The sequence below is a fragment of the Corythoichthys intestinalis genome, chromosome 2, assembly GCF_030265065.1.
Source record: "Corythoichthys intestinalis isolate RoL2023-P3 chromosome 2, ASM3026506v1, whole genome shotgun sequence".
In the NCBI taxonomy this organism is placed as follows: Eukaryota; Metazoa; Chordata; class Actinopteri; order Syngnathiformes; family Syngnathidae; genus Corythoichthys; species Corythoichthys intestinalis.
In genome coordinates, this window is record NC_080396.1 from 28,045,169 (window position 1) to 28,072,471 (window position 27,303).

Genomic DNA, 27,303 nt, shown 5'->3' on the forward strand with positions numbered 1-27,303 from the left:
TAGACCAATCATGATTAAGTAGTAAAGCTACTAAAGGGTGTGACACCTGCATCCTTGACACTGCCTGCGTGCCGACCGAGTCTGAAAGAGTTAAGAAGATTTGTCAGCTCCCAGGCAACGTGCCAGTCGGTGAGGGAGGAACTGGCTTCCGGTGGCCAGAGGCAACAGGCTCACTTGCTTGGGATTAAATGGGATCGAGAGAGATTACAGCTCTCTCACTCTTCGCAGCTTGATGACAGTGCTGCGTTCTGTTGTTCGTTCAGTCTCTTGGGAATGATTTACCGACAACAATTATGTGTGTCGATGCGACTGGATTGATGGAATGATGAAGAGCACAACATCTGGAAGATAGACTTGTGGCATCCTCTTGGGAGTGGAGGTAAATTGGACTGTAATGCATTACATTAATTCATTTATCTTGGCGCATATATTAATCATGTTTTAAATACAGTCTAGCATTACAGGCTTAATCATTCAACCTTTTGTCAACATACTGTAAGTCTATATTTATGTACCAGCAATGAACGGAATAGCTTGGATTTTGATGCATTCTGTCCATTATTGTGTACATGATCAAGCACATACTGAAGGCGGCAGGTCTTTGTAATAGTATCACTAATGTTGTTACAACCGCCGTGAAGCGTGCCATTAACCCCTGACCTTTCTCACCGACAACCAGCTCAAGAACGGATTACCGTTCGAAATGGGGTCAGCTGTCACAGAAAGTCCCCAAAATTTTCAAGATGATCACCTAACGTGTGGGAAATACATTATATTGAATGCCTTGTGTTTGTAAGGTGAAGATTGTCCATATTCTTATGAAAATATTATTCTTCCTTTCTTAAAAGTTCTCAGGCTCATCAGCTGTTCAGGGTCAAAGGTCGGGGTCCAGTGAAGATGAGGCAGGCGGTGGAGGCTCAGGTGTTAAGCCCTCACTGTGAGCTGGGGGAGCAGGGTGAGTAGAGTGAATTCAGTGTCATGTTTTTCTGCACTACAGCTCTTGAGCCATCTGCATCTAACTGTGGATGTACGGGCACGTGTCACAGGCCTTCGTCAGATCCTGACAGATGTGGTAGAGGAGGTGAAGCGGACACTCAATCAGGACATCGATGGAGCGCAGATTCTACATAGTCTGCTCAACGCCTCCTGGCTGCAGTCACTGCTCAAGGTACATGCTGACAGACTGTATGCATATGAAATGACAAGGCTTTTTGGTTCACTCTTTTAACAGTAAATCTCATTCATTTCATTCTCCATACCGCTTTTACTCACGAGGATCGCAGGGGTGCTGCTGCCTATCCCAGCTAGCTATGGGCAGGAGGCAGTGTACACAGACACGTAGCAAGGGTTCCCGGGGGCCCCAGGCAACAAGCAACATGGGGCCCTTCGAGCGTGTGCAAGTAAGGGGAACAGTTGGACTTGGAGCAATAGCATATTTAATAAAAGTATAATAACACCTCTGTCTCATAGAGCGCTTTTTAGGACACTCAAAGTGCCCGGCTTCTACTACAATACGACATAAAACTACAGTAACATAGTACACTCACCGCTGTCTTGCTTCCTTATCTCCTTTTTTTCTTTTATCTTCCAGAAGAATAACTTCTCTTCATTTTGGATATACGGCAATTTAAAAAAACAAAAAAACAAATCGCCGCTCACTCTCACTCTGAGTCATGTGGGGGGCTGGGGGGGGCACAAGGTTTTCACTAGTGCAGTAAAGTGCTGCGTGTGCTAAATCTGTTGGCCCTCTGGGGCCCTTGCTGGCTGGAGGCCCTAGGCAATTGCCTGGTTTGCCTAATGGGACGCGACGCCTCTGGGTCTACACCCTGAACTGGTTGCTAACATTAACCCAATTGCAAGGCACATACAGACTTCACACTCACACGAATGTAGACTTTAAGTGTCTCATCCGCCCCCTGCATGTTTTTCTGATGTGGGAGGAAGCCAGAGTGCCCTGAGAAATTCATGCACGGGGGGAGCATTGAACCCTTGAACTCAGAATTTTAAAGCACACGTGCTAACCACTCATCTGCTGTTCTACCCACTCTAAAATTGATCAATAATAAATATAATGGTATTAATAACATCACTCTAAACTTGATAAATATAATAGCATTAATAATATATTTTTAAATGTTTTAATACAAATTAAAAATGGATATTTTAAATGTAGACAATAATTGTAAAATTGTTATAATAGTTTGATCAGTTTTTTTATTGAAGCAGTCTTTTTTTTAAATAAAAGATAGATTATTTACTGTTGCCCCCGCCTTTTGTTTATTAATTTATATACAAAAAAATGCAAACAAGAAACTAAAAAAAAAAAAAAAAAGTCAAATATGACTGTAGATGGGATAGGCTAGAATAGGATGGGATAGGCTCCACCCTTGTGAAGATTAGCTGTACAGATAATGAATGAACTTTGTAGTATTATTGAGAGCCATAAACTGTATATTTCTGTTTATATTTAATTTCATTTTGATTAATGTGAATTGATATTTATTCATAAAAATATAAAATAATTGTAATTAATAATAATAATATAACTGCGACCTGGCAACAACATATGGACATCACATTTTGGGTCATATATGCCACACTTGGTCCATACCAAATAACGATTGACCAATATATCAAGCCGATATATGGACGTTTTTCAAGATATAACCAGTATGTTAGGATAACTGTGTGTTCACTGTTTGGATTATGATTTTTTTCGTGAATGTTGACCAAAATATTCGTCGGCCATGTATGGACATTTTTCAAGATCGGCCAATATAATAGGATAACTGTTATACTAACTGTTTGGGTGATGATATTTGTTAACAGTGATTTTGCACCAAAACAAATTACTTTTAATATTTGCATTTATGCAGTATAATAATGTTTCAATAATCAAACTGAAAAAAATCTACCTTGGACACCAGTAATCAGCTGATATTTCTTTTTTTCTTTTGTCGGTATCTGCATTGGCCTTTGAAAATCCCATATCTATCGACCTCTCATCCCAAATATTCTTGTTGTGGCCTACATGATACTAAGTATGATGTTCACGTACAGTGGGGCAAATAAGTATTTAGTCAACCACTAATTGTGCAAGTTCTCCTACTTCAAAATATTAGAGAGGCCTGTAATTGTCAACCTGGGTAAACCTCAACCATGAGAGACAGAATGTGGAACAAAACACAGAAAATCACATTGTTTGATTTTTAAAGAATTTATTTGCAAATCATGGTGGAAAATAAGTATTTGGTCAATACCAAAAGTTCATCTCAATACTTTGTTATGTACCCTTTGTTGGCAATAACGGAGCCCAAACGTTTTCTGTAACTCTTCACAAGCTTTTTACACACTGTTGCTGGTATTTTGACCCATTCCTCCATGCAGATCTCCTCTAGAGCAGTGATGTTTTGGGGCTGTCATTGAGCAACACGGACTTTCAACTCCCTCCACAGATTTTCTATGGGGTTGAGATCTGGAGACTGGCTAGGCCACTCCAGGACCTTGAAATGCTTCTTACGAAGCCACTCCTTTGTTGCCGTGGCTGTGTGTTTGGGATCATTGTCATGCTAAAAGACCCAGCCACGTCTCATATTCAATGCCCTTGCTGATGGAAGGAGATTTTCACTCAAAAGCTCTCGATACATGGCCCCATTCATTCTTTCCTTTACACAGATCAGTCGTCTTGGTCCCATGCAGAAAAACACCCCCAAAGCATGACGTTTCCACTCCCATGCTTCACAGTGGGTATGGTGCAATTCAGTATTCTTTTTCCTGTGTTTCTACCAAAACGTTATTTTTTTAGTTTCATCTGACCATAACACATTCTCCCAGTCCTCTTCTGGATCATCCAAATGCACTCTAGCGAACCGCAGACGGGCCTGGACGTGTACTTTCTTCAGCAGGGGGACACGTCTGGCAATGCAGGATTTGAGTCCCTGGCAGCGCATTGTGTTACTGATAGTAGCCTTTGCTACTGTGGTCCCAGCTCTCTGTAGGTCATTCACAAGGTCCCCCCGTGTGGTTCTGGGATTTTTGCTCACCGTTCTTGTTATCATTTTGATGCCACGGGGTGAGGACGGAGTTGAAAGTCCGTTTTGCCCAACGACAGCCCCAAAATATCACTGCTCTAGAGGAGATCTGCATGAAGGAATGGGCCAAAATACCAGCAACAGTGTGTGAACAGTTACAGAAAACGTTTGGGCTCCGTTATTGCCAACAAAGAGTACATAACACAGTATTGAGATGAACTTTTGGTATTGACCAAATACTTATTTTCCACCATGATTTGCAAATAAATTCTTTAAAAATCAAACATTGTGATTTTCTGTGTTTTTTCCACATTCTGTCTCTCATGGTTGAGGTTTACCCATGTTGACAATTACAGGCCTCTCTAATATTTTTAAGTGGGAGAACTTGCACAATTAGTGGTTGACTAAATACTTATTTACCCCACTGTATGTGAACACCAGGTCTTTATGAGGCCAATTTTTTTAAATGACAAAAAAAATTGTCACTTGCCTGATAAAGGTTTAAATCAGTTCATTAGAAAAGTACTACTTTAAGTCTGTTGGATAAGCCATAAAATCACCAGACAAACATTCAGGGAGAATATATGTTTCATGTGTCAAAAGGAGTTCCTCAGGGCTCCGAGCGCAGCATGCACACAACCTATGCAACTCAATAATTAGATTAATGACCAGGATTAAATATGGCTAGTTTAAGAAAGACTGAATTATAAGTAGGAAGCAGCTCGACAAACGGATAATTGGGCTGGAGTCAAACCTGGAAGTCCAACTCCCCCTGAGTGTCAAAGGGGCTTGACTGTCAAAGGGATTCAAGCCTGGGAGGACTCGGGTCTCAAATTTGACTTGCAATGACTTGCAACTCGACTCAGACTTTAAGAAAAATACCCCTGCCTCGGATTTGACTCGCCTAGGGGGGGTAGTGTCCGAGACTTAACTTGGGAGGCAATGACCCAAGACTTGACTCGTGAGGCAATGACTCTACTCGACTGTAAACAAGCTGACTCAGAAAATTTGGAGCATACACATACTGTGGCGCGAAGCAGTTCCCACCTGTTACCACACTGCAACTCCTTAAGGACTGACACCACGGTCTTGGGGTCTTGAGTTGCTCCGCCTTGACATCACCTTATGACTCGACTAGACATGCCCACAACAGGAAAGACTGGGACTGGGATCAGAAGGACTCATGAAATTTTCTGTTGATGGAAAATCTCTAAGCACCACTGGGCTCGGTCTGTTAATTGCCGAAAATGAACATTTTTTTTGACAGCCAGTATTCGCAGATTTGCCTTCTGAATACCCATCTCTTCATCCTCAGGTACACCACATTAACTCTGAATTTCTGATTAATTTAAACAGGTCTACGAGTGTCTTCAAAGGTATCTGCGAGACTCCCCGACACCAGTTCTGGACTACGCTTCTGGACTATCATTTCAGGTTTCACCCCAGCTAGCTTTGGATCTTTCTCCCTTGCTGGAGGTCTGCTTCATATTGACTTTGCTCTTTCTTTGCAGCTACTCATTGACATCAAGACATTGCCAGGCTGCTCCGAGGAAGCCAAAGAGCTTGACCAAATTCTGAGGCAGCCTCACCTTAAGGTAAGACAATTTACTGCTGCCTCTGCATTTACTTTGTGTTGTGTTGTAGTTGTTTGAAAAGTGTGGAAAATTTTGCATTGTCTATGCAGGCTCTGCTTTCTGCACATGACACAGTTGCCCAGAAAAGCTACGAGCCTGTGTTGCCACCGATGTCAAGTGACGTTCCAGATGAAGAAGAGGCCACCAGGATCGTGTGCCTAGTCAAGAACAAACAGCCACTGGTGAGCTGGGATGAAATCCTCTTCTTTCTCTAAATTAAATTTCAGCTGAGGTCTGAGCTGATTCAGTATGTAGACCCCACTTCAGACCAGAACTGGGTCACATCGTGATGGGATCATAGAGTACCAGGTTTTCTGAGTGACATGCAATCTAGATTGTTGAATAAGTTTTTTTGTTTTTTGTTTTTGCATCAGTTATTAATAATGTGATTGATGACTAGATCAGCAGAAAGAACTACTGTGAAAAAAAATGTTAAAAACAAGTGACCTTTGAGTTCCTTTGTTGTCTCACAGCTTCACAACCAATTGAGAGCTTGTTCACAGCTGCCTGACATGTCACCTCTTGTGGCACAATACCCAAGAGCTGAAATCGGCAGTCAATGGGATACACTAAGGCGCCTAACACGGCAGAGACTTCACTTAGAAGGGGTTTTGGGGCCCAGGAACATCCCGAGCCCAGATGAGAAGTGTCCGTTAATTTGTAACGTGCGTAGAGGCAGCTGCCCATCAGAAGCAGCAGTGTGTCACCAAACGGTTCGGCCACACCACCCACCTTGCTACACGCCAATGAGCCAACCTATAAACCAGTGCAGAGTTTGTTACACAAACCTTCTCTGGCAGCAGAATGTGAACCACTCTGCTCCCTCGGTCTACAGCTCGGTCCTGATTGGTAAGAAACTATCTGAAAATCTATCATCCACCCCCAACCGCGCCCGCCTCACACGTCATCCATAACGTTCCCAGACACTATTCGATGATTGTAACATGGGGTTCCGTCTTTTTTCTTTTTGGAGATGACTTCATTGAAGAGTTAGATGGCAGAAATGAGGATCCGTCCTCTCCGCTGCCCCTCCATTCCCCCAACACGCCCCATCATCTGGGTGTGTCTCCGCCTTGCCTCTCTGTACCGTACTATGCCAACTTGGACAACTACCTACAGCCAAGTCTGCCTCCAAGATTGAGAAACCATAGGCCTCGGATTCGTACGGCACCCCCCAGCCCCGCGTGCCCCCATCGCCTAGTGAAAATTCCGCAAGTCCCTCCTGTAGAGCTTGCCAAGCAGGAAAGTCTAGATGAGCTTCGAAGCACGGTGCAGCTAGCCACTAGCTCTATGGAGAGCAGCACTAAGGACATTCAACTACTTGGTCAGAAGATGGCAACTGCAACTGAGCGCATGTCTGAAACGGTCCAGGACAACTCCCAGGCTTTGACCTTGCTCAGCCAGGTGGTAGACCGGCTTCAGATGGTCATCAATACCAGCAGGACAGAACGAAGTGCCCAACTGCAGAATAGAACAAACATGAAGAGCAAAGTAAAGCGACCATCCCTTTCATCCATGCCTTCGCTGATATCGTCATCTTCCAGCTCCCTCAGCAGCTGCCCAGATGCGCCCTCCACCTCCCAAGCGAGCAATTGTCTCTCTAGATCTTGCCGTGGATCTCCCCGCGGAAAACCCAAAAATCCTCCATCATTGCGCTCTCTGACTAACGGCACCGTGGGAGAAGCCAAAGAGGCGTCCTTCGCAGTGAGAAGTGGGCAGTCCAACCAGAGGAAGAAAGAGAAGTCGACATGAGGCCCAAGAGAGCAAAACGTCCACCCACTCAATCTTTTCAAGCTGCTTTATGTTAGTTGGAATTTTTTTTTTTTTGCTCATTTAATTTTTCATCTCCATCGTTTTCTTGCATTCTTTTTTCACTTCCATTCTGTGCCCTGCTTGGCAGTCATTTATGTTTGTGTCATTCATCTCATGATATTATTTGCTGTCTTCATTTTACTCAATCCATTGGCTATTCCACTGCACTTCAAAAGTCTTATCTGGTCTTCTTTCTGCCATAGGGGGCAACAATAAAGAGAAATGAAATCACAGGGGAGATTTTTGTGGCTCGGGTGATTCACGGAGGCCTGGCTGATCGCAGTGGTGAGTTCCGCCTTCAATACTCTCAGATCAAATGCAACACATTTGACAGAAACAAGGATATTGTATAAGTAATTATTTGTAATTGAATTTTGATGACATTTCCTAAAATGACCCAATTACAGTATGCATAAAAATGACGTCTGTCACCATCAATAGGACTAAAACAGGATTACTTATTTCCAGCCATTTTGGTTTAAAATGATTTGCAAACTATCACCGTCAATGGCGGCCAATGACAGATATACTCAAATTCAGTGGTACCTCTACATACGATCACTTCGACACACGATGTTTTCGACATCCAACGTAAAATTTGACTAGCTATTTGTTTCGACATCCGACGAGATGCTCGAAATACGACGATTTATGACAGCGCCGCAGTTTCTTTGCTTGACTGCAAGACAGACATAGGGTGGATTTTCTTGTGAGAGCAATCAACATGGGTTCCAACAATGTTAGTTCAGGTGGTGAAAAGGAAAAAGGTGAGTCTGACCATTGAAATTAACTCATTCACTCCCAGCCATTTTCACCGGAGCACCCCCTGTTCGCTCCCGGCCGTTTTACTGGATTTTGACTGATTTTGCAAGGCCCAAAGAAAATTCTGTTCTATTGCTTTACAAACATGGAAACTACCCAAAAAAAGATTAGACTGTCTTCTTTCAGCAGGAAAAAAAAAGTTAGTTCATATCTTTTTCCATTCTTTAGAAATCAGCATTAGAAAATAGCTTAATTTGAGCAATTTTCCAATTTCTGAGGAAATAACTGAAATTGAGCTTTTTGTAAAAGCATACATTCAAACATAACTTTGATTTTAACACAGCTATTTTTTGCTTTTGTGACATCCCAAACATCTGAATGATGTTTTCCTTCTACAAAATAACATAAACAACAAGACAAATAGAGCTTTTGATAGCAAAGTAACAATTTATTTACACATAACTAAACTTTTGAACTGAGAGATGATGCTGTTTTGGCCGCGGCTGTCGCCCCGGCCGTGCAACCCGACCGTTTACCGTTCCATTAAATTGGGTTACGCCTGGCGTCCTGTGTGGGTGAATTCTGGGGGGGACCAGTGTAGTGACCACTACCTCATAACAGAATTCACTTAGGGAGCTAGTGTGGGACATGTGCCTTGTGTTTGACATCGTTCTCCACATTTTTCCCCACGCTTCTTACTTCTTCCAACTTCCATTTCCTGACTATATCTCTTCATTCACTTCCTTTCATCGTACGATATGAGTTCTTACAAAATGCGCTACTGCCCTCCAGTGGCCAGTTTTATTGCTTTAAAATGGATTTTCAGCGTTATCTCTTGGTTCTGATGCAACTTCGCTCCAAAGCATGTCTCTTGTGGGAAAAAAAACAAACGTAAAAGACGTATAAATACGTCTTTGGGACACTGAAACAATTAAAAATAGAACGTATTTATTAGGGCTGTCAAACAATTAAAATTTTTAATTGAGTTAATCACAGCTTAAAAATTAATTAATCGTAATTAATCGCAATTCAAACCATCTATAAAATAGGCCATATTTTTCTGTAAATTATTGTTGGAATGGAAGGATAAGACACAAGACGGATATATACATTCAACATACTGTACAAAAGTAGTGTATTTGTTTATTATAACAATAAATCAACAAGATGGCATTAACATTATGAACATTCTGTTAAAGCGATCCATGGATAGAAAGACTTGTAGTTCTTAAAAGATAAATGTTAGTACAAGGTATAGAAATTTTATATCAAAACCCCTCTTAATGTTTTCGTTTTAATAAAATTTGTAAAATTTTCAATCAAAAAATAAACTAGTAGCTCGCCATTGTTAATGTCAGTAATTACACAATGCTCATGGTGCTGAAACCTATAAAATTAGTCGCACCCAAGCGCCAGCAGAGGGCGACAAAACACCAAAAAACACAACAAGTGGATATGACACTGTGCTGTCATTTTAATCTGTTTGAGCGGGGCATGTGTGTTAAATGCGTCAAACATTTTAACGTGATTAATTTTAAAAATTAATTACCGCCCGTTAACGCGATAATTTTGACAGCCATAGTATTTATACGTTTTTGGGAGTAAATGAGTTAAGATGGAAATGTGCGCGTCCGTAGAATGTCTCCTATTTCAACGGTCCTCCTCTGACCTCCGTTCGCCAGTCTTTATAAGTTAAGGTGACAATTATAATTGTGGTAACATCCGTAAGGAAGTCACCAGCTTCGTCAGGTTTTTAATCATTTACAGTGGTACCTTGACATACGATCGCTTCGACACCTGAACTTTTCGACATCCGATATAAAATCTGACTCGCCATTTGTTTCCACATCCGACGACATGCTTGAAATACCACGACATGACAGCACCGCAGACAAACGCACGGCGGATTTTCTTGTAAAAGAAATCAACACAGGTTTCACAAATGTTGGTACAGGTGGTGAAACAAGGAAAAAGGTTAGGCTTACCATTGAAATGATGATGCAAATTGTAGAAAAATATGAGCGTGGGGTGCGCATCCGTGAATTGGCTCAACAATACATCTCCATGGTCCTCATCGACCACCGTTCGCCAGTCTTTATAAGTTAAGTTGACAGTTATTATTGTGGTAACATCGCCAAAGAAATCGCCAGCTTCATCAGGTTTCTAATCATTTATGCCAGGGGTCCCCAAACTACGGCTACGGCCCCCTGAACAAAAAAAAAACAAAAAAAACAAAAAAAGAATTTTTTTTTTTTTTTCTTTTCAATAGTGTTATTTATTTCCTGGCTTTTTTCTGTGAAGAACCCAGAGAGTGTTATTTGGTTATTATTTATTTTAATTAATAGTTTTATATTATATTATATTATATTTATTTTATTTTTATTTTATTTACTTTTGTTCCGTGAAGAATACAGAAAGGGTTATTTGATTGTGGCTTTCTGAAAAACGATACATTTTTACATTTAGGCACTCCTGCAATCGTCACACCTTTTCTGTTACAAACTGACCCCGGCCCCCCCATCAGAGAAGGGAAAAGTTATGTGGCCCTCACAGGAAAAAGTTTGCGGACCCCTGATTTATGCCATCAACTTGTGCAACACCTACTGTCCCCCGCAGTTGACAGTGTTCTCAAGAAAATATTCAAGTAAGCTTTCCCTCACGTCAGCCGCGCGGTGCGTTCAGGTACAGCAAAAAACGTCCACCACATTAGAACCCGATTTGTTACATTATTACAGGTTGTTATTATATTATGATTCCGATTTTTATTTATAATTCATGTGTTTTGCTATGTGTAATTGCCATTTGTAATAGTACCAGCAGTTTTTATTAAGGATTTAGTGTAGGTTTTTGGGCTGTGGAACGAATAATGGAATTATAATATATTTTTACGGGAAAATCCTGCTCAACATATGACCATTTCGATTTACAAACAAGGTCCTGGAACGAATTAACTTAGTATGTAGCGGTACCACTGTATTATGAAACTTGTGCAGCACAACACGCCTTCTGTCCCCCACAGTATACGCCAAAAACAAAAGGACATTAAAAGTGAAACTACAATCTGTACCGCATGCCCCTATCTCACTGTGACGTCAACTACGTGGTGCGTTCCGGTACAGTACGTAAAACACAACCGCCACATTAGAACCCGATTCGTTACATTATTACAGGAATTATTACTATTATTATATTATTATTCTGATTTTTATTTATAGTGTCTTTGTTTTGCTCTTTGTAATTGCTATTTGCAATAGTAACAGCAGTATTTATTAAGGATTTTGTGTAGGTTTTCAGACTGTGGAACAAATTAATGGAATTATAATGTATTCTTGTGGGAATATCCTGCTCGACATACGACAATTTCGACTTAACTCTCAAGGTCCTGGAACGAATTAACTTCGAATGTAGTGGTACCATTGTATAACTAACCTAAATACTTTACAGTGGAGTGTTCAATGGCTTTCAAAAAATTTACTTATAAACATTAATATTTTAGGGGAGAATAGGTGGCAGGTAAAGTTAAATACTTATACACTCTATTACAGCTCCACGTATCATCATACATTATTTTGACAAACGACCCTCACCTGCTTTTTTTTGGGGGGGAAACTTTGTTTATTGGTTTCATAAGTCTCATGACATGATGAAGTGAAAACATTTGAGCATTTTTCCCGTTTTACCATATGAAAACAAAAAAACAACAACAACAACAAAAACCCTCAACTCCCCAATACCCAAGGCACATATCTCCCCAAAAAAACAACCTACCGTATTGGCCCGAATACAAGACGGCCCTGATTATAAGATTACCCCCTCTTTTTCAAGTTTGAAAAAAGATTTTTTTGGACACCAAATTCATTTTTATACAGAAAAATAATTACAGTGCATCAGAAACAAATAATTTTATAACAATATATTGGAGAGAAAAAGCATGTTATTTTGCCTCATTCAAATCTTAATATCTGAACATTTAAATCGTAAACTAAAGTGCAATCACATTCGTAAATGAATGGCTTCTGGTTTTTGAAATGTAAATAAACCAATCTATTGTGATAAAACAACAAAATTGCAATAACTGCTTTATCCATCAAAGTGAAGTCTAACTGTAACTGTAGTCTTGAAACAAATCTGAATTAGGAAAAACATTGCAATAAAATAATGCAAACTGGTTAAACTAGTACCTGAGATTTGTCATGAGATTATCGCTTCAATGATATCTGGCGCCATCTAGCGTCGTGAATTGGGAGAGTCGCTGAGATCTGTCATAACAGAACATCGCTTCAATGATATCTGGCGTCATCTAGCGTCGTGAATGGGTATAATGTCTAGACCGCAAATATAAGCCGATCCCCTCTTTTTCAATCTTATTTCAATGCAAAAAACACCGTCATTGTTCCCCTTTAACAAAGAAAAAGGCACGATCAAGAAAAACTATGTTCACATATATATGGGGCAAAGTTCAAACATCCACACAAAGACGACATGCTGTGCTTTTAACATACAGTGGGGAGAACAAGTATTTGATACACTGCCAATGGGCCATTGGCAGTGTATTAAATACTTGTTCTCACCACTGTATACCAAAAAAGGGTTCCAGACGTCCTCAAAGGACTCAGCCAACCCACTGAGTGTCAGTCTAATTTTTTCCAATTTGAGAAAATATAACATCTATTTGATCCAGTTAGCTTGCGTAGGTGGGACTGGAGACTTCCATCTTAAAAGTATTAGCCTCCTAGCCATCATGGTTGAAAATGCTATGAGTTCCCCTTTCTGAGAAGGTAGAAAAGGTGCTGCTGGAACCACACCGAACAGAGCAGCCAAGGCATTTGGAGCAATATCTATCCCGGTGATCTTTGATGAGACAGGAAAAATGTCAGACTAATATGCAGTTAAAGAATGACATAACCAAAACGTGTACATCATGGAGCCTGCTTACATTGAGCACAAGTGGAGGAGACCGCATCAAATAATTTGGCCACCCTAGCTTTGGTATAATGTGCCCCGTGTAGGATCTTGCACTGGGTAAAACCGTGTTTAGCACAGATTGAGGATTTATGCGTCCTACACAAGATTTCTCTCCAGACAACTTCAGGTATACTCATTTCCAAACCCGACTCCCATACCGCCTTAAGGGTGTTTAAAGTGGGATCTGAGCTGATTTTGTAAATATTTGAATAAACTGTAGTAATTGCACTCTTTAGCGACTGCAAAGGTTTTAAAAAGGTATCTAAAGCAGAGGTAGCAGGGAGTGTTGGGAAACATGGCCAGAGTGAGCGAACATAACTGCGGATTTGAAGATATCTGGAAAAAATCGCAGTTAGGTAATGAAAACTTTTCAGCTAGCTGTTGAAAAGAATAAAAGGTTGAATTCAGATATACAGTGGGGCAAATAAGTATTTAGTCAACCACCAATTGTGCAAGTTCTCCGACTTGAAAAGATTAGAGAGGCCTGTAATTGTCAACATGTGTAAACCTCAACCATGAGAGACAGAATGTGGTGTGGAAAAAAAAAAACAGAAAATCACATTGTTTTGATTTTTAAAGAATTTATTTCCAAATTAGAGTGGAAAATAAGTGTTTGGTCATCGACAAACAAGCAAGATTTCTGGCTGTCAAAGAGGTCTAACTTCTTCTAACGAGGTATAACGAGGCTCCACTCGTTACCTGCATTAATAGCACCCCGTTCTAACTCATTATTGGTATAAAAGACACATGTCCACAAGCTCAGTCAGTCACACTCCAAACCCCCCCTATGGCCAAGACCAAAGAGCTGTCGAAGGACACCAGAGACAGAATTGTAGACCTGTACCAGGCTGGGAAGACTGAATCTGCAGTAGGTAAAACGCTTGGTGTAAAGAAATCGACTGTGGGAGCAATCATTAGAAAATGGAAGACATACAAGACCACTGATAATCTCCCTCGATCTGGGGCTCCATGCAAGCGTGGCGTCAAAATGATAACAAGAACGGTGAGCAAAAATCCCAGAACCACACGGGGGGACCTAGTGAATGACCTACAGAGAGTTGGGACCACAGTAACAAAGGCTACTATCAGTAACACAATGCGTAGCCAGGGACTCAAATCCTCCACTGCCAGATGTGTCTCCCTACTGAAGAAAGTACACGTCCAGGCCCGTCTGCGGTTCGCCAGAGAGCATTTGGATGATCCAGAAGAGGACTGGGAGAATGTATTATGGTCAGATGAAACCAAAATAGAACTTTTTGGTAGAAACACAGGTTTTTGTGTTTGGAGGAGAGAGAATACTGAATTGCATCCGAAGAACACCATACCCACTGTGAAGCATGGGGGTGGAAAAATCATGCTTTGGGGCTGTTTTTCTGCAAAGGGACCAGGACGACTGATCTGTGTAAAGGAAAGAATGAATGGGGCCATGTATCGAGAGATTTTGAGTGAAAATCTCCTTCCATCAGGAAGGGCATTGAAAATGAGATGTGGCTGGGTCTTTCAGCATGACAATGATCCCAAACACACAGCCAGGGCAACAAAGGAGTGGCTTCGTAAGAAGCATTTCAAGGTCCTGGAGTGGCCTAGCCAGTCTCCAGATCTCAACCCCAAAGAAAATCTGTGAAGGGAGTTGAAAGTCCGTGTTGCCCAACGACAGCCCCAAAATAATCATTGCTCTAGAGGAGATCTGCATGGAGGAATGCGGCAAAGTACCAGCAACAGTGTGTGAAAAGCTTGTGAAGAGTTACAGAAAACGTTTGGGCTCCGTTATTGCCAACAAAGGGTCCATAACAAAGTATTGAGATGAAGTTTTGGTATTGACCAAATACTTATTTTCCACCATGATTTGCAAATAAATTCTTTAAAAATCAAACAATGTGATTTTCTGTTTTTTTTTTCCACATTCTGTCTCTCATGGTTGAGGTTTACCCATGTTGACAATTACAGGCCTCTCTAATATTTTCAAGTGGGAGAACTTGCACAGTTAGTGGTTGACTAAATACTTATTTGCCCCATTGTAAGTCCTTGAATGTTTCAATGCCCAGTCTAGACCACATAGTAAATGTATTATCCAATAGAGAAGGAGGGAAAGCATGATTAGGTGAAACTGGAGCCTGAATGGAAGATGCTTGTAGACCAAAATATGCTCTAAATTGGTTCCAAATTCTGAGACAAGAGAATATGACAAAATTTTGTGAATATGGAGAGATAGATGACAAGAGCAGTGAAAACAATAGGGATTTCAATGTCACTGGTTTAACGGAGTTGGCTTCAACATCAAGCCACAATGGGGTGCTATCAGTACTCCCATAGCAGAGCCAATATGTCAAGCTCTTAATATTAGCTGCCCAATAGTAATACAAAATATTTGGAAGAGCCATTCCACCTAGTTCTTTGAGTCTCAGGAGTGTCTGCTTCACCTGCTTCACACCACTTTACGCCCGAAAACCAGGCCCCCTAGACGCCCAGGTGCGGCCACACTGCCAGTCCCCTCCCAAAGTTCCGCCCTGTCCTGGCCCATGATATGCGGCCTGTTGAGCATTTCTGTGTGGCTCGTAATATTATGTTTTACAAAGCCGAATCGGATATGCAACGTGTTTAACGTATGACTCACTTGCCTGGTAAAAATGTTGATCACTTTAATAAAAGAAAAGTTGATACCACTGAATTAAACAATCAGCATAAATTGAGAACCCTGGTCATTACCTGCAAACAGTTCAAATGTTCTGTGATAGCGGACAGCCCTCTGCTGTCACTTTGACATCACTGCTGATCATTATTAATATTTTTAAATGCCAGGTTATTACAAAATGTTAAAAAGAGTTTTTGTTTTTGTTAAAAAGAGTTTCTACATCCGACGACATGCTCGAAATACAACGACATGACAGCACCACGAACGCACGGCAAATTTTCTTGTGTGAGAAATCAACACAGGTTTCAAAAAGGTTGGTACAGGTGGTGAAACAAGGAAAAAGGTGACGCTTACCTTCTAAATCAGACATGTCCAAAGTCCGGCCCGGGGGCCAAATGCGGCCCGTTGTCAAATTTTATTCGGCCCCCAGCCTCTGTCATAAAATCAATAACGTCTGGCCCGCACACAGACTTGATAAATTGGTCAGCAGTACTGTTACCAGCATATGGAGTAGCTTACACACTAAATACTGCTCCTCATTTACCCACTAAAAGGCAGCAGCACTCTGAGCAAAATCACCCCGTGTGACCATCTACTTCCAATTTTCTGAAATGGCAACAATCAACATGAAAAAGAAAGTCGACTGCGACGGCCGACGCCACAAGGACAGGTGGAAATTTGACTATTTCTTCACTAAAATGCTGCTGTGTATTTTAGTGAAGAAATGAGGCAGACACAGTTGCTGTACTGTGTCTGCCTCATTTGAAAAAAAGGCAGTCGCTGTTTTTAAAGAGTTCAATGTGAGGCGATATTACCAAACAAGACACGCTGACATGCACGACAAGATTATAGGGAAGATACGCAAAGAAAAATTGAAGCAACTTGAAGCTAGTTTAACTTCACAACAGCAGTATTTTGCAATAGCCCGAGAGTCGAAAGAGAACGCCACAAAGGCTAGTTGCGAGATTGTTAAAATATTAATTAATATAAATAATAAAGCAAATGTAACAATCAGAATGGCTTGCTAAAATTTGCTTAAATATATTGTTCTACGTAAAGGACGTCAGCCAAGGTCGGCCCCCTACATTTTTACCGCACCAAATCTGGCCCTCTTTGCAAAAAGTTTGGACACCCCTGTTCTAAATGAAGATGCAAATTATAGAAAAATATGAGCGTGGGGTGTGCGTCATGAACTGGCTCAACAATACATCTCCACGGTCCTCCTCTGACCACCGTTCGCCAGTCTTTATAAGTTAAGCTGACAATTATTATTGTGGTAACATCGCCAAAGAAATTGTCAGCTTTGTCACATTTTTATCTTCTATTTCACAACTTATACAACACAAAACGCCTCCTGACCGCCAAAGTTGACGATGTTCTCAAGAAAACATTTAAAGTGAACGTGAAACTCTCAAGCTCACCGCTCTCGGGTGCGGTGCGTTCAGGTACAGCAAAAAATGTCCGCCACATTAGAACCCGATTCGTTACATTATTGCAGGAATTATCATTATTATTATTATTATAGTATTCAGATTTTTATTTATAATACATTTGTTTTGCTATGTGTAATTATCATTTGTAATAGTACCAGCAGTATTTATTAAGGATTTAGTGTAGGCTTTTGTGCTGTGGAACGAATTAATGGAATTATAATATACTCTTATGGGAAAATCCTGCTCGACATACGACCATTTCGACTTACAACAAAGTGCTGGAATGAATTAACTTCGTATGTAGAGATACCACTGTACTGTCGTTGTTTTTGTGAATGCAGAACCTGTGCTGAAGCCTCATTGAATGCATGATTTGTGTGACCAGGTTTGCTCCATGCGGGTGACCGGATCATAGAAGTGAATGGGTTTCCGGTGGACGGCTTGGAGCCAGAGCAAGTTATTCAAGTTGTGGTAGGTAATTTTATTTTAATACACAGCAGACCTATGCATTGGTGTGCACATTTAGAGCACATTTCCCAATCAGAAATTATACAGATAATAATTGTTCAGGTATTTCACCATCCTTACGCTATAGAACTTTGTAGGCCATATTTAAGTCCCATTTTTACATTCTTACCTGTCATAGAAATGCAAAGAAAGTTGGTTCAAACGCCAAAGTTCTTTGCAACTTTTGGAACGGAATGTAGTGTAACCTCACAAGGGTTCAAGTTGAAGTAAAAATAATTTTGCATCACTGATTTTATTCCAACTAGCAGGCAAGAGCACATGGAACCATCACATTCAAAGTGGTTCCTATTACTGACAGGCCAATTCAGAACCACACAATGGTAGGTTGTCCTCTTTCCACTTCCATGCTCACGTCCAGATTCATCTCCTAACGTCTTGAAATCATTTTGTCATACATCAGCTTTATATGCGAGCCATGGTGGACTACAGCCCTCAGCAAGATCCCACTATCCCCTGCACAGACGCTGGGGTGAGCTTCAAGAAAGGCGACATTTTAGAGATTGTAGATCAGACAGACGCTCTGTGGTGGCAGGCCAAGAAGCTGCCCTGTAACATGACCTGTGCAGGGCTTATACCCTCCAGCAACCTGCTTAAACGGTCAGCTCTGTCCGTGTCCTCGCACATGTCAAACATGTTGAATCTACCTTGCAAATGTGTTAATGTGCTAATGTGCACGTTGTTACAGGAAGCAGAGGGACTTGATGCCTTATCAGCTTCACACCTGCATACACATACGTGAGTTCACCCGATTTTAAATATTCCAACATTCATAAATCTTTGCACATTATGAGTCTGATTTACTACCGATTAGCAAACAGATGCGAAGTCCGATCTGCTCACCGGGTGAAATCCGTCAACTTGGGAAAAAAATGCAATGCAGAATGCAATTTAAAGCACATTATTTGGGATCTTGGTAAATAAGGCCTAGTGTGTTTGCATTAGGAGTGGGAACCTCTTGGTACCTCACGATGCGATACGATTTGCGATACAGAGCTTATAATAACGATGATCTCACGATATGGGGATGCAATGAAAATTAACCTAAGATATTCTACAAAACGACTAATAAACAGAAAAACAAGCTTCTGTTGTGAATTGGAATGAGTTTACCACTAGTAGACGTCCAATCCATTTGAACTGGGAGGGTGGCAGCGAATGAACGTTCGTTCATTCGCTGCCATCCCTCCCACTTCAAACGGATTGAACGTCTATGGCCATCAATGGCAGCAAATGCTAGGCAACGAGGTAATTTTGGGGCATTTCAGATCATTTACCTGTTGATTTTCAGTTACTTGCTGTTAATTTTGGGGTATTTTATGGGTTACTTCCTGTTTATTTTGAGTTACAGAACAGGACGTGACCTGGGAATCATCCAAATGAATAGGCAACTCAACAGGAAATTACCTGTAAATGCCCTAAAATGAACATGAATGAAATTAATATTGATTTTCAGTCACTTCCTGAAGTTCCTGTTGATTTGGGGGCATTTTACGAGTCACTTCCTGTTGATTTTGGGTTACAGAACAGGAAGTGGCCCGGGAATGTCCCAAATGAATAGGCAGTGACTCAAACTCAACAGGAAGAAACCTGTAAATGCACTAAAATGAACAGAAATTGACCTGTAAATGGCCTGAAAATCAGAAAAAGTGACTGTGAATGCTCTGTTTTCGAATTAATGAACGTTTGTTCGACCCTCTCAGTCTAAATGGATTGGGTGTAGAGCACCCGTGTATAATGCACACTCCAAATTTACTTGTAAAATCTAGGGGAAATTATTGTACCCGTTTGTAACGCGCACCCTAATTTTAGCACCAATAGATAGAAGAATACAAGAAAACAGAGCTCGTGTACAGATCCAGAAATGTCATTTTACTGAATGGTGAAACACAGCACAAGCATTGCATATTGGTAGTTCAAAACATTACCATAAACTGACAATATTTACGGTAATAATATGATTTGACAACTTCTCCAACTTACCAGAATCTAGGTGAAAACAAAACAGATGTGACTTTTCTTTTAAAGGCTGCTGTATAACTTGCTCGTTTCATCATGATGAATCAATGTTTCTTCCATGAATTGATACGGTAAATTGAAAGTGAGAACGTAAGTTGGAAATCCGAGAGAGCTCATCGCTGTCGACACGACAGTAACACGACAGGTTTGAGTTTCCCGAGGGACAGATATAGTTGACGGACACACACAGGAAGTCTGTGTTGTTACGTTTGTTATGGTCCGAGTTGCGGAGCTACAATAAACGTTGACTCAAATGAGTTCAAGAAACTAAATTCTGTGCTTTATGAAGAGTGAGAAAAGCAGAATTTAACACAGATGGAATCATTCGGCCGATCGGAGTGAAGTATTACCGAATCAAAATGGTGACGTCACGTTCTTCAACACAACGTGGCCGTGTCAATAAAAAAAAAAAAAACGGTTTATATATATATATATATATATATATATATATATATATATATATATTAGGGCTGGCAAAATTATCGCGTTAACGGGCGTTAATTTTTTTAATTAATCACGTTAAAATATTTAACGCAATTAACGCAGATGCCCCGCTCAGACAGATTTAAATGACAGTACAGTGAAACGCTCACTTGTTGTGTTTTATGGAGTTTTGCCGCCCTCTGATGGCGCTTGGGTGCGACTGATTTTATAGGCTTCAGCACCCATGAGCATTGTGTAAGTAATTATTGACATCAACAATGGCGGGCTACTAGTTTATTTTTTGATTGAAAATTGTACAAATTTTATTAAAACGAAAACATTAAGAGCGGTTTTAATATAAAATTTGTACTAACATTTTTCTTTTAAGAACTACAAGTTTTTCTATCCATGGATCGCTTTAACAGAATGTTAATAATGTTAATGCCATCTTGTTGATTTATTGTTATAATAAACAAATACAGTCCTTATGTACCGTATGTTGAATGTATATATCCATCTTGTGTCTTATCTTTCCATTCCAACAATAATTTACAGAAAAATATGGCATATTTTATAGATGGTTTGAATTGCGATTAATTGCGATTAATTACAATTAATTAATTTTTAAGCTGTAATTAACTCGATTAAAATTTTTAATCATTTGACAGCCTTAATATATATAAATATATATATATATATAAATAAATATATACAGTGCCTTGCAAAAGTATTCGGCCCCCTTGAATCTTGCAACCTTTCGCCACATTTCAGGCTTCAAACATAAAGATATGAAATTTAATTTTTTTGTCAAGAATCAACAACAAGTGGGACACAATCGTGAAGTGGAACAACATTTATTGGATAATTTAAACTTTTTTAATAAATAAAAAACTGAAAAGTGGGGCGTGCAATATTATTCGGCCCCTTTACTTTCAGTGTAGCAAACTCACTCCAGAAGTTCAGTGAGGATCTCTGAATGATCCAATCTTGTCCTAAATGACCGATGATGATAAATTGAATCTACCTGTGTGTAATCAAGTCTCCGTATAAATGCACCTGCTCTGTGATAGTCTCAGGGTTCTGTTTAAAGTGCAGAGAGCATTATGAAAACCAAGGACCACACCAGGCAGGTCCGAGATACTGTTGTGGAGAAGTTTAAAGCCGGATTTGGATACAAAAAGATTTCCCAAGCTTTAAACATCTCAAGGAGCACTGTGCAAGCCATCATATTGAAATGGAAGGAGCATCAGACCACTGCAAATCTACCAAGACCCGGCCGTCCTTCCAAACTTTCTTCTCAAACAAGGAGAAAACTGATCAGAGATGCAGCCAAGAGGCCCATGATCACTCTGGATGAACTGCAGAGATCTACAGCTGAGGTGGGAGAGTCTGTCCATAGGACAACAATCAGTCGTACACTGCACAAATCTGGCCTTTATGGAAGAGTGGCAAGAAGAAAGCCATTTCTCAAAGATATCCATTAAAAGTCTCGTTTAAAGTTTGCCACAAGCCACCTGGGAGACACACCAAACATGTGGAAGAAGGTGCTCTGGTCAGATGAAACCAAAATTGAACTTTTTGGTCACAATGCAAAACGATATGTTTGGCGTAAAAGCAACACAGCTCATCACCCTGAACACACCATCCCCACTGTCAAACATGGTGGTGGCAGCATCATGGTTTTGGCCTGCTTTTCTTCAGCAGGGACAGGGAAGATGGTTAAAATTGACGGGAAGATGGATGCAGCCAAATACAGGAACATTCTGGAAGAAAACCTGTTGGGATCTGCACAAGACCTGAGACTGGGACGGAGATTTATCTTCCAACAGGACAATGATCCAAAACATAAAGCCAAATCTACAATGAAATGGTTAAAAAATAAACGTATCCAGGTGTTAGAATGGCCAAGTCAAAGTCCAGACCTGAATCCAATCGAGAATCTGTGGAAAGAGCTGAAGACTGCTGTTCACAAACACTCTGCATCCAACCGCACTGAGCTCGAGCTGTTTTGCAAGGAAGAATGGGCAAGAATGTCAGTCTCTCGATGTGCAAAACTGATAGAAACATACCCCAAGCGACTTGCAGCTGTAATTGGAGCAAAAGGTGGCGCTACAAAGTATTAACGCAAGGGGGCCGAATAATATTGCACGCCCCACTTTTCAGTTTTTTATTTGTTAAAAAAGTTTAAATTATCCAATAAATTTTGTTCCACTTCACGATTGTGTCCCACTTGTTGTTGATTCTTGACAAAAAATGTAAATTTTATATCTTTATGTTTGAAGCCTGAAATGTGGCGAAAGGTTGCAAGGTTCAAGGGGGCCGAATACTTTTGCAAGGCACTGTATATATTTCTGTCTCCATCCATGTACCCGTTTATAATGCGCACCATGATTTTACAAGTTGATTTTGGGGAAAAAAGTGCGCGTTATATTCGGGAAATTACGGTAGTTAACTAAGACACCCTTATAGTGCAAGATTTTGTTAGCAACTTGTTGGGTGTTTTTTTTTTTTAACATTGACACCTTTTTAAAACGATATCTCGATTCTTGGCAGGAGCATATCGATAACCTTTTGGGATACAAAGTATCACGATATATCACTATTCCGATATTTTGTCACACCCCTAGTTTGCATACTAAATGTATTTATATGTGTCTCTTCACCCCCTTGCTTTGCCAAAGTGAGTACGGTGGAGGAAGGTATGGCTGAGTTACTAATTTCAATTTAACAATATTCTCTTATTTTAAATATATATGCTGTCTTTGTTTTTTTTTAATTTTCTCCCACAGAGGAGGACTTAATGGCTATTGATGAGAAATGCGTTGAAGCAGGTAAATGTTCATCCCGTGCGTGTACTGTCAAATTAAATATCAAGTAACTCCACTGTTTTCGATCTCTTTCAACCAGATGAGGAGGCGTTTGAATCTGGTAGGTAAGTCTTTGTTAACTGAATCGGTTGTGATGTTGGCAATGTGCAGTCATGTTTTGTCTGAATATTAATCTCATACGTCTTGCTTTTTTTCCACTTACTCTCTGTTGTGGAAATCAGACGAACTCAGAGACGGTGAGAACTTACTCTATGAACTATGAACTTGGGCTAAAGTTTATTTAAAATGTTTTTAACATTCATGAAATTTATTACATGTCCAGTGTGATTCAAATACAGAAAATTAAATCTGATATTGGAGGACTCTATTTTATTAGGACTTTTTACACACTTTCAATTTCACTTTTGCCTGTGAATGATTAATTCGGTTTATGTTGAAGATGGAAATTAACATTCATTGTAACTTTTTCCTGTCAATAAAGAAGGGGATGATTTCAGCACCAGCGTTGAGGGAGTATACCTCGGTATGTCATCAACGTTTCAATTTAATGGATCATGGGAAATGAAGCAATGCAAAACAATTTACACATGTTCATTATCAGCTGGCTTCAGGCGCAGCTTGCGTCTGTGTCGCAGACGCTTTAATAGCATCCTGACTTCTTGTCCTACACCATGTTCCAATAACTGCACCAGTGCCATCAATTGCTCCTATGAAGAGGTGGTGCGCTACCAGCGCAGTTCCAATGATGTGCACCGCCTCATTGCCCTATTAGGTACATGACTTTTTGCTCGGCGCAAGAAAATACTGTGTTTTCGGTAAAGTATTGGTAAATGAAAGTCTTCTTTTGTAGGTCCATCGGGTGTGGGTGTGAATGAACTTCGCAGACGCTTGATTGAAATCAATCCGAACACATTCCAAGGAGCCGTACCTTGTATGTACCCGCCACTGCCCATGTTTTATTTTAACAGATACATTTGAAATCCAGGTGCAAAGATGACTACAACACATATGTCGAATCCTTCTGTTCTTCTGTGCCAGACACGACAAGAGCGCCCAAAGCATATGAGGAATCTGGAAGAGAATATCACTTTACCAGCCGAGAGGTCTTTAATAATATGGTGCACAAAAGCAGGTGTGACTACCGTAATTTTCGGACTATATGCCGCTACTTTTTTCCTTCATTTTGATTCCTGCAGTTTATAGTCCAGTGCTGCTGATTTGTTGATTTATTACGGGTTAATAGGTAACAGTTTATTTGACAGCGGCGTCATAACACTGTCATAAAACCGTCATGATTATGATATGACACTATAATGGGCATTGCTGAATGTTTATGTCATTAAGTGTCATCCTGGACATTATGTCACTAACTCCATTTCTGTCTAGCTCGGATCTTTTACATCCATTCAAAAGTGAGATAATTTGCCGGATAACATTAAATGACATCTGTTATAAGCATTTGTAAATGCTCATGACAGTGTAATTTTATAATTATGATTGTCTAATGACAGTCTTATGGCGCCATTGTCAAATAAAGTGTTACCAAATACCATAACTAGCAATTAATGAAACTGGAACAGTAACTGAAGAAATAATTAGCACAAAACATGAATTTTGATTAAATTTACATCTGTAACGTTGCAATGCTTGCTAGGAGGCATGTTGGGAAACAACAGTGTTGATAGCAGGTGGTAGCAGAGGTTGACTGTCTCCCCCAAGGGAACAGTGATGGCCAAATGAAGCTTCTTGAAGCTTCTTTGCAGCCAACTGGTTCAAAGCTTCACGGCTGTTCATTCAGTCTTATGACAGTCGTATGATGCCACTGTCAAATAAAATGTTACCGGTTAACATCTTTTGGTGTACATATTCCATAATACAGTGAGGACAGCTTCGGCTTATAGTCCAGTGCGGCTTATCTGTGAACAAATGCCGTTTTCATGCCAAATTTGGTGGGTAGCGGCTTATAGTCTGGTGCGCCTTATAGTGCAAAAATTACAGTACTTCTTATTTGATCCAAGAAATAGCAACGAATGCTTTATAGGTGGTCAGTACCACAGCTTCTAATTGTTTCTGATATTTTATGTGTGCGGAGTATACTAATAGTTTCTTCATCCATTCACCAAGATTGTTTGTACTCACAATGGCCTGCAGGTTCTTGGAGTATGGTGAATATAAAGGGAATTTATACGGTACCAGCAAAGAGGCTGTCAGGGAAGTTTTAAACAGTGGGAAGATCTGCGTCATTGACATTGAACCAAATGTGAGTGAGTGGCAATATTTTTACTCAAAAACATGTATACAAGAACATAATGAAATGTCCTCTCCCTTGCCTTTACACCATTTAGGCTATTCATGCTGTAAGAACACATGACCTGCGGGCTTATATCATCTACGTGAAGCCACCCCCAGTGGAAGAACTCAAAGAGACAAGACAGGACTCATATGTAACCACTGACTACTATGTCAACCGCCCCTTTAAGGTGAGTAGATGGTTGTTATAATGATAGGAAAAGCTTTCATGTCAAATTACTAGTCAGGATGTTGAGAGGAATTGGGATATAATGTGTCCTCCATCCAATAGGATGAAGACTTCCAGGAGATGGAAGACGCCGCCCGAAAGCTGGAGTCCCACTACTCGCAGTTCTTTGATTATGTGATTGTCAACAAAGACTTGCAGGAGTCCTGCGTTCAGTTGCTGAACACAATTAGGAAAGCGCAGGATGAACCGCAGTGGGTCCCCGCTAACTGGATACGACCTCAGACAGACTCATAGACAGAAAATGTAAAGGTGCCAGAGAGATGTAGCCTCTGTTTTCATAGTAGCAGTTTACTGTGAAGCAAGTTTTGGAATCCGCACAACAAGGTGGGCTGGAGCCTTTCCTGGCTGGCTTTGGTCTGAGAAATCACAGGGAATATAGAATAGAATGGTGTTGGAATACATGTGTGGAGGATATGCTGAGAGTTGAATCCAGACCATCAAAACTGAAGCAGACATGCCAATCGGTTGATCACTATGTGGCTCTTTGTGTCTGCATGTTTACTTACATTTAGACATGTGCCGATTAACGGTTTCAAGGTATACGGTGGTATGAAAACGTCACGGTTTCAAAACCGCAAACATTTTCCATCAAACTGTCCCTACGGTATTAGCTATTTTTTATGTCACAAAAATGCAGAGAGAAATCCTTCGCTTGCAGCTTCAAGGCTCAACCCTCCCTCAGTGTCAGTGAGTCAGCTGTGCTACACGACGGCTGGAGAAGGTGAAACTCCTGAACTTTTTCCCCCATCGAAGAAAACGAAATCGCTGGTATGGGAATACTTCAGCTACAGACGGTTACAGACGGCCGCGGCATAGAGGAGGAGGGCCAACCGACATGTAAGACATGTTTGCGGAGGGTGGCTGCCGAGGAGGCAATACCTCCAATATGATTTCGCATTTGTACAAAATTAAAGGTTAGTAAACAATGTCATGAACGATTCCCACCAGCTATGAGAGTTAACTCCAGCGTGTTTAGTGTGTGTAGCAGTGGTAAAAAGAAACATGTTTTTTTTTTTTTTTTTTCCGCTCTGGCAACTGGCTGTGTTGAGAAAGAGGGTGCGTGTATAATGTAAACACAATATGAATCATTCACACGGTCTTTTATCGAAAATAATTGTTTTTGTTCTGATGGTAATAATGTTGAGCTGTGGCTGTGGGTTTAGGCTTACCTAAAAGACTGCATTGATTTTGGTCTTATTTAGAATATTTCAGTTATTTATTTTTTTATTTATTTTAACTTAACATTATACTTTTGTTCCAATTTGCTAATGTGTTTGTTCCAATTTGCTGATGTGTTTTGAAAAATAAAAATCCTGTTCAATGGAAAAAAGTTTTCAAAAATTTTTTTAACCCAAAAATCTCAAAGTAACACAATTTTAGAGCTGCAATTGCAATACTGTGATACCGTGAAACTGATATTTGATATATTCAGAATCTCATAGCGGTACATGCCTACTTTACGGTATGTTTCACCACAGAGTCACCAACTTTTACATTTATCTGCAATAAAGAGCATAGATTATTTTTGTCCAATATATGTATACAGTTAAGGTAGTGAGATACGTAAGTTTTTTGTTTTTTTAAATAAACTATTTACAAAAGGGTCACTGTACGCAGTGCATGCCAAAACACGTTAAAATTGTCGGTACAAGCTTGGTGTTTCTTGTTTACATTGATAGTAAATTTAAATTATGAAATCC

The 27,303-nt window shown here is 40.3% G+C and overlaps 1 protein-coding gene across 8 annotated transcripts; it reads left to right on the forward strand.

Annotated features, from left to right (window-relative positions):
- Positions 1–34: 34 nt before the first annotated feature.
- Positions 35–27,240, forward strand: mpp4b (MAGUK p55 scaffold protein 4b). 8 transcript variants are annotated; one of them, XM_057818549.1, is made up of 22 exons: positions 35–379; positions 849–955; positions 1,047–1,168; positions 5,388–5,465; positions 5,543–5,626; positions 5,716–5,847; positions 7,681–7,762; positions 17,655–17,740; positions 18,043–18,117; positions 18,198–18,394; positions 18,483–18,532; positions 22,918–22,935; positions 23,026–23,067; positions 23,144–23,164; positions 23,286–23,300; positions 23,546–23,587; positions 23,666–23,836; positions 23,915–23,995; positions 24,103–24,196; positions 25,216–25,324; positions 25,410–25,544; positions 25,646–27,240. In XM_057818549.1, exons 2-22 carry the CDS (start codon positions 898–900, stop codon positions 25,835–25,837), a joined length of 1,884 nt encoding a protein of 627 aa, XP_057674532.1. In that variant the 5' UTR covers positions 35–379; positions 849–897; the 3' UTR covers positions 25,838–27,240. The 8 variants fall into 8 exon arrangements, 7 of the variants coding, with proteins under 7 accessions (XP_057674532.1, XP_057674539.1, XP_057674522.1 ...); XM_057818556.1 differs by having other exon boundaries at positions 18,046–18,117; XM_057818539.1 differs by having other exon boundaries at positions 849–921; positions 998–1,168.
- The last annotated feature ends 63 nt before the right edge of the window (positions 27,241–27,303 follow it).